General features: G+C 41.3%; 1 protein-coding gene across 1 annotated transcript; it reads left to right on the top strand.

The window, feature by feature from the left end:
* The first annotated feature begins 1,659 nt into the window (after positions 1-1,659).
* LOC148039723 (short-chain dehydrogenase TIC 32 B, chloroplastic-like) lies at positions 1,660-5,319 on the top strand. The gene is made up of 8 exons (XM_087693417.1): positions 1,660-1,884; positions 2,679-2,910; positions 3,015-3,094; positions 3,626-3,779; positions 3,879-3,957; positions 4,049-4,133; positions 4,601-4,647; positions 4,766-5,319. The coding sequence occupies exons 1-8, from the start codon at positions 1,767-1,769 to the stop codon at positions 4,928-4,930; spliced, it is 960 nt and encodes a 319-aa protein (XP_087549543.1). The 5' UTR covers positions 1,660-1,766; the 3' UTR covers positions 4,931-5,319.
* The last annotated feature ends 2,176 nt before the right edge of the window (positions 5,320-7,495 follow it).

The raw sequence follows: 7,495 nt of genomic DNA, 5'->3' as shown, positions 1-7,495 counted from the left end.
AGAATTTAGGATCCTCATCTATTGCATATTGAGACATAGACAGTGAAGGGTAAGACATCTATGAAGAAGACAACATGATGAGGATCATTACCTTCTGTCCTAGCCCAAAAGCAATAAACAGAGGCTCCCCCAAGCCCAGCAAAGTGCGCTCGAACAGCGACTAGCCGCAAGTCGTAGGCCTCGACGTGCTCTCCCACGCTGCAGGTAACGGGACGCGGTTGACCACAAATGTGCGCTCCAGGTGTGCAGAGAAACGGCCAGTTGAGTGGGTAAGGGTTTTGTAGAATCAAATTTGTAAACGGGGCAAAAGATGTCACTTGAGTGGGTTGCGATTTACAAAGACATGTATGGAAACTGCAAGTGACCAATCTGTAGAGAGGAACCACTTGTCATAACTAACCAGTCCGCAGAGAGGGTGTCACCACGCATGCAAGGTCAGCTAGGTAGGCAAAGAAGAATAGGCGCCTCTTGTGATGGCCTCAACAAATGGGCGCCTCCTGCCAAAACACAGCTGCGAAGTCGCGAATCAATGTCAAATATATAAAGGGTGCTTGCCTAAGCATGAAGCTGCTTGGCAGCTCTTTGCACTACAAAACCTAGCTCTAAACTCACCCGAGGGATTTGAGGAGGGAGAGAGGTGCTTGACGCTCGCAACTCGATGGTGGATGGCAAATCGGGGACGCTGCAGCCTCCTGTGACGCTCGCAACTCGATGGTGGACCCTTAGTGGACGGCAAATTGGGGACGCTGCAGCCTCCTGTGACGGCAAATCGGGAGAGAGGTGCTCGACGCTGCAGCCTCCTGTGACGCAGCAGCCTCTTGTGACGCAGATGAAGACGCCGAACTAAGAGAGGGAGGGTCCAACTGGTTGTCTAGCCCCAAGCCGAGTGCGTTGTTTGACTCCTTGAATCTGTTGGAGAGCACTAGTGACTACAGGGTCCGTATCAATGGCGCACGCTATTGTGGGTATGAGAGAGAGAGAGAGAGAGAGAGAGAGAGAGAATGGAAGGAACAATGCACGCATCTGCAACTTTGCATTCGTGAGAAACAATGCCCGCATCTGTAACTTCGCATGCGCACACGTGTCGAGGCCACCCTGTTCATTGGCGGCGCTACATTCTCTGGGCCCCTCCCAATTATAAGGAGTTAAGGCGTCTCCAGTTCGCATGTGCACACATGTCTCCCCAGTACCATCGACGGGCACTTTTTCGGCTGGATGGGTTTAAAATTGTGGGCGGGCTCACGAATTTAGGATGGGTTTACTTGCCAGTGGATCAACGTCCGCGATGTGGTCGTGAGGAGAGGGGTCAACGACAACTGTTGATCCCAACTCCCCGAGGTCTTAAAGACCCCGTGGGAGATAGTGTTGAGGGTGCCCTCACAGTGCCTCTATTTTCTCTAGAGAGAGAGGCCAACATCTGTCTTCTCTATTAAGGGGAGAGAGAGAGAGAGAGAGAGAGAGAGAGAGAGAGAGGCCCACTCTTTATACGAGAAAGAACACCAAATTTGGCATTCAGAGATGTAGAAATTATGTTTTAATTTATAAAATTATTATATTTAATTTAAAAAAGAAAAAAGAAAATATCATTAGCTGCACGTGTAAAGAATAAAACATGGTGATACTCGCCTACAACTTATTCCGTTCACCGAACGTTCGTCTGTACCTCTTCTTGTATCGAACAATTTAACTTTTCGAGGTCAGCGAGAGTGCCAGACGTACACATAGAGAGAGAGAGAGAGAGAGACTCTCCCGAGAGCCTGCCTGCCATGGCTTCCTTGCTTCGCAGCCTTACCCGGAACCGCCAGCATCGCTTTGGATCTCGATCGACGGCCGAAGAAGTCACCAATGGCATCGATGCCTCCTCGCTTACAGCCATTGTCACTGGTATGTGCTTCATCATCGTCATCATCATCAATATACAGCGACATTCGGAATGCGAGACTGGCTAGGCACGCCATAACATTGAAAATGAAGATTCTCAGTTTTACTTGCATTCATGGAGGTTCCTGTGGATGTCCGTTTAGAAGTGCCTGTGGATAACCTGAATGCAAAAAGCTGAGAATTGCCACGAAGTGCCTGTGAGTCAAGCAAGGGTGAGAGAGACAGTTTGTACACAAACTGTAAGGATTTCCACTGCCACGCTGCGCAGTGTCGAATGAAACAAGACACGAGGCTCGTTGCTGAGTTGCTTGAGCAAAGCAGGCGGGTAATGGAAGGCTTGCTAGCTTCAGACAAGTGTGTCCTAGGAACAATGGGGCAAGTTTTGTTGTAGCTTATTGTGCCACAATGACACACGATCATTAGTTATTATCTGTGCAGCGGGTTGTGTAACAGGACGATCCACTGTCCATAAAGGGATGGTCCCACGCTCAGTATTTATAGCTGTCTGCTAGCTATATTCGTGCAGAACCTTGAAGCACTGTAGTCATTCTTGTTTAGTTTTATTTTTCTTCAAGCAAGCTGAAGAGTGTTACTACATGGTGTTACATCTTAGTTGTCGAGTGTAAATACTTGTCAGAACCTTTCCTGATCTTTCCCATTTGTATTTTGGCTTAATTTGGGTTTTTTGCTCATCTTTCATGGATTGAAAGGATTTGTAAATGTTCAAGAGGAACATTAATTAGTTCTTACAATAGGCTTGCTTTACTATCTTTCTAATTAGACTCTAATATCCGCAGGTGGTGCTAGTGGTATTGGTGCTGAGACAGCAAGGATCTTGGCTTTGAGAGGAGCTCATGTGATCATTGCAGCACGAAACTCAGAAGCAGCAGAAGAAATGAAGAGGATGATTTGTGCTGAAAACCCTGGGGCTAAAATTGAGCTGCTGCAGTTAGACCTTAGTTCTATGGCTTCAATCAGGAAATTTGTAGAGGAATTTAAATCCTTGAACCTGCCACTAAACATTCTAATGTATGCATGTTTCAGCACTTGGAAACTTTCATTTATGTTCCTTCTTCAGGGATGTTCTCATCCCCCACATTTTTTTTCAGCTCTAACTAAAAGCGGTTTGACAGAAACAATGCAGGTGTTATGCAGTGTCCTTTTCAGCTGACTCAAGATGGCATTGAATTACAATTTGCCACTAACCATCTCGGTAAGCTTTTGCTTTTATGCCAACTTGCCTTGCAAGCTTATTAAGAGCTTTGAGAGCAGTCAACAAACCCAGACTCCGTTTGAAATGCGTCGCCTTTAAAATTTTATGATTGATGGAGACAACCGTTTCTTCAAATTCCAGTATTAGTGGACTTCATTCCTCAATTAAAGGGCCCACTTAGAACTGTAGTCTTAATTGGCTCCTTCATTCATCAATGAAAGGGCTTACCCAGGTCTCATATTGTTAAATACTGTTACGTTATTTACTGTCTGCATTTCTTTTATGCAGGTTTGTTTGGCCTTTCAATCTAATGTTCTAGTTACTGGAATTATCATGCCAGGTTGTTCAGCATCAGGCTGCTTGGTTTGACTGCTCGATGTTTTTTTTCTATTGAATGAGAAGTCTTCTTGGCCTTGTTAGATATTTGCTTATTTTCGGGTTATTGGAGCAAGCCCACCTTCATTCACAGTTAAGTGTATGAATCCTTTAAGTACCTGTTAGTCAAGCTAACTCACTGCTGTTTGCCGGCAGGTCATTTTCTGCTGACTGATCTCCTCCTAGACACAATGAAAGAGACTGCACTAAAGAGCAAGACTGAAGGAAGAATAGTGATCCTGTCGTCCTCTTATCATAAGTACACATACAAGGAAGGCATCCGCTTCGATAAAATTAATTCCTCGGAAGGGTAATAATATCAATGTGATGTGATGATTTCCTGCATGACATAGAAAAATTGTCTTCAGAGTTTTACAAGCTTAAATTGACTTACAATACTCGTCTCCAGCTATTCACCTCTCCATAGCTATGGGCAATCAAAGCTGGCCAATGCACTGCACTGTTTTGAGCTGGCTAGGAGGCTGCAGGTGTGTATCTTCATCCTGATGATGGAAACGTAATGATTGTGTTTGTTGGTAAGTACTAATTGTTTAGATTAAGAGCAATTATCTCGTGCAGGAGGAGCATGCTCCTATTATCGTCAACTGTGTGCATCCAGGCTACATTTTTACCAACCTTCAAAGGCACATATTATTGGTGGCCTGTATGCTCTCTCCCTCTTACGCATTTACACACACCAGTGTATGCAGTACGCTTGATATTTCGTTTGTGAAACCACTGTTCTATTCAAATTTGATGCACATAGTACAGAGATATTGTTCTGAAGTGAGGATAATTAAGAAAAATTTGCAGAAACCTACAAAATGCGTCGAGTGCCCACTATTTATACATTATTTAAATTTTTAGCAGTTCTAAATGTGTATGCACAAGTATGTTGTGAGGCCACTATTCATTATTAGCTTATATGCCTGCATGTGTACATGCTTGCTATGCGCAAGCATCTTGTGAGACAACTGTTCATCATTAGCTTATATGCCTGCATGTCTACGTGCTTGCGAATGTGGAGAGAGAGAGAGAGAGAGAGAGAGAGAGAGAGAGAGAGAGAGAGAGAGAGATTATTATTACCCATTACAAAACAAAAAAAAGAGAGATTATTTTTTTACTTTGCAGATGTATGGCGTTTAGCCTTTTTCTATGTATGGAAAACTGTGCCTCAGGTAACTGTTTAGTGGCTGTTGCCTCTAGTTCTTCATATAAAGCGTTTAGATTTCTTGAAGGAAGGGAACCTATGTGATACTGAAGCCAGGCCAATATGTTCAATCTTATGAATTTCAGGGAGCTGCCACATCTTGCTATGCTGCTCTGCATCCGGACTTGAATGGAGTATCTGGAAAATATTTATCAGATTGCAAGGAAGAAACCCCTTCTCCTTTGGCCACTGACCCAAAGCTTTCCAAGGATTTATGGGAACTCAGCAATAAACTTATCCAGCAGATTTGATCAATCAAGTGCACCATCTCAATTAGTTCCTCGGTCTGCCGCTTGGCAGGTTCAAGTGCACCATCTCAGTGCACTGTCTCAATCTTTTCTTCACTTGCCTGTCCCTCAAAAGTTCATGTATCTAATGTTTTACACTGTTCAAAGCTATCAGCAATTGGGTCATTCGTGTTGCATCATTTGAATGGCCATGCCAGTTGTTCAAAAGTTTAGGCTTGGCCTATTTATCCCCTTTGATGTCTCCCATACCCTTGCTGACGTGTCTTATTTGTCAAAGTCCATGAATTGTAAGAAAGTAGATAGGTAGAATGCTTTGTTATTATTCTCCATTGAAGAGTGTAAAATGCATACACACCTTTCCTAACACCTAGCATTTGTATTTGAGGATTTCCTCATCTTAATGGTCTCATCATTTCTATCTATAGGTAGATCTTAGTAATATAGTGTTTAATTTATCTGAAGATGTTATTCTATCTCCTTTGTGCAACATAAACAAAGAATTCATTTTTTGTATGGTTCAAAATAAAAGCAAGATATAAATCTATTTCATTAAGTTCTTACAAGCAATTTGTGATTATTTGATAGTTCGTTATCTCTTGGAAAACACTCCAATTTGTTGGATCTTCTCTCATCTCATGATAAACAAGTAAGCTTGCATGGTGTCTTTATCCACTCGGCATGAATTGTGCTACTCTTGCGAGACGTTATGGTACTGCATTTCCTCGGTGGGTATTGCAGTGTTGTGTTTGTATACAATACTAGCTTCGCACTTATTAGCTCTAGATTAATTTAAAGGCCACCCCTCCTAAACATGATTATCAATAAGTACTAGTGTATCTCCCACACAACTTCACATAGCTTATCCTATGGAAACAATATTGGATTTGATATGCTTAATTATGAAAATCTGATGTGATGTCAGGAAAAATGTTCATGGAAGACCTACGTGTGTATGTGTGTGCGCATGTGTGTGTGCATGCACGCGTGCACATGCATGTGGTTATTATTAAGGCGTTACATAGAGGAAGCATATGCATTTAGGAAAAGGTGTTGGTAGAGTGTACGTGTATTGTGTATGTGTGCATGCACTCCATATCTAGAATTAAGGTAATGGATAGATGGAGCACACATACTTAGGAAATGGTGATGGTAGAATGTGTGTGCGTGTGCGTGCGTAAAAAAAGTTGAAACAATAAGCCATTTACCAATAGAATGCAATATATGATTAGTTGATAGGGGGTACGTGCTTTAGGAGGTTACAATGTTGTAATTTGACAAGGTAAATGATTAGTACGAACTAATGCAAACAAACTTGTGTTGTGAGTGTTAAGAGGCATAACTTGCTTGCCATCTCTTCCACCATATCCAACCATATGACTTGTTCATGTCAAATTGATGTGATAATAAGTTGACTCAACCATTAGACCTAATTTGCTTTCTTGAGGACAGATGCTTGACATGTCTTTTGAGGTATTAGGTTGAGGTAAATGAAAGATGGAGGCATTGTACTATCTAGATATAAATTGTTATGCTCCTTGACCAATTGGGAGGCTATAAACTTCCCTAAGAACAGTAAGGAAAACTTGGTGATAATACCATTTGGAATTAGAGAGTTGAGGTAATCATTGACCATGGTAGTTTTTATAGAACCATGAGGATTCAAGTCCCTCGTATTGGCGCAAAATTGAAAAATTTATTGACTTGTAAGAGTTTGTTGAAGTTTATGCTTTCGACAGGGAAAAGAAAGGTGTATCTCAATAAACAAATTTTTTATGTTCCAAATATTTACGTGTTTATAGAGAAAAACTCATACGCCAAAGTTATAGATATGGAGAGTTGCTATGTGAAAATTCGAAGCTTAACCAAAATAGACCAATGTATTGACATTTAACTTTGACTATTATTATTACGAACGGTCTGCAAGTGAACCCTTTGGTCACTCAAGGGTTCACTTGTACAAATTGGAAGTTCAGAGTCCCTTTGCACTAATTTATGGGTTTGAGTTAGCAGAAAGAGTAATTATTTAATCCATTGAAAAAAGAAAAGAAAAGAAATCGTTATTGACTAATTGGCTAGGATAGCTCAATTGGTAGAGTAGATGACTGAAAATCCTCGTGTCATTAGTTCGAATCTAGTTCCTAGCACATATAATTAGTTGGGATAAAACAAAGAAGGAAAAACAATCACCTATCTCTTAGATGTTGATAGCACTGCAATGGGGATGATAACAACCATTAATAGATCAATCAAAACAAGAGTGAACGTTTTTTAGTTAATATGTACCCATTTATTCAGATCTACTTTGTCATATAAAATCAAATTGAAATTAGTTCCAAGTCTCAATAAGCATCTTGTAGTTCGTAAAAGTCCGGCATGATATAATCTTTTTGCAAAGGCCAATGAATCCATTTTTCGAGCATTAACATATGTTTGGAATTCGGATAACCATCAAGGCTTACCAAGGCTAGTACATAGTAAGCACTAACCAACTTTCTTGTGTGCATAGCATGAACTTTGGTAAGAAGGCTTACCAAAGGCCAATATATAGTAAGCATTAGTCAACCTTTT

This window comes from Lygodium microphyllum, chromosome 2 (assembly GCF_053477565.2).
Source record: "Lygodium microphyllum isolate KBCC chromosome 2, Lygodium_microphyllum_v1.1.10, whole genome shotgun sequence".
Taxonomy (NCBI): Eukaryota; Viridiplantae; Streptophyta; class Polypodiopsida; order Schizaeales; family Lygodiaceae; genus Lygodium; species Lygodium microphyllum.
The sequence above is the reverse complement of the archived record's forward strand: the minus strand, read 5'-3'. Positions and strand labels throughout refer to the sequence as shown.

Excerpts from the sequence above, each read along its gene's own strand:
- LOC148039723 (XM_087693417.1), top strand. The coding sequence starts at position 1,767 with ATGGCTTCCTTGCTTCGCAGCCTTACCCGGAACCGCCAGCATCGCTTT. Across the intron at positions 2,911-3,014 it reads CTGCCACTAAACATTCTAAT|AAACAATGCAGGTGTTATGC; the intron begins GTATGCATGTTT and ends GCGGTTTGACAG. Across the intron at positions 3,780-3,878 it reads AAAATTAATTCCTCGGAAGG|CTATTCACCTCTCCATAGCT; the intron begins GTAATAATATCA and ends ACTCGTCTCCAG.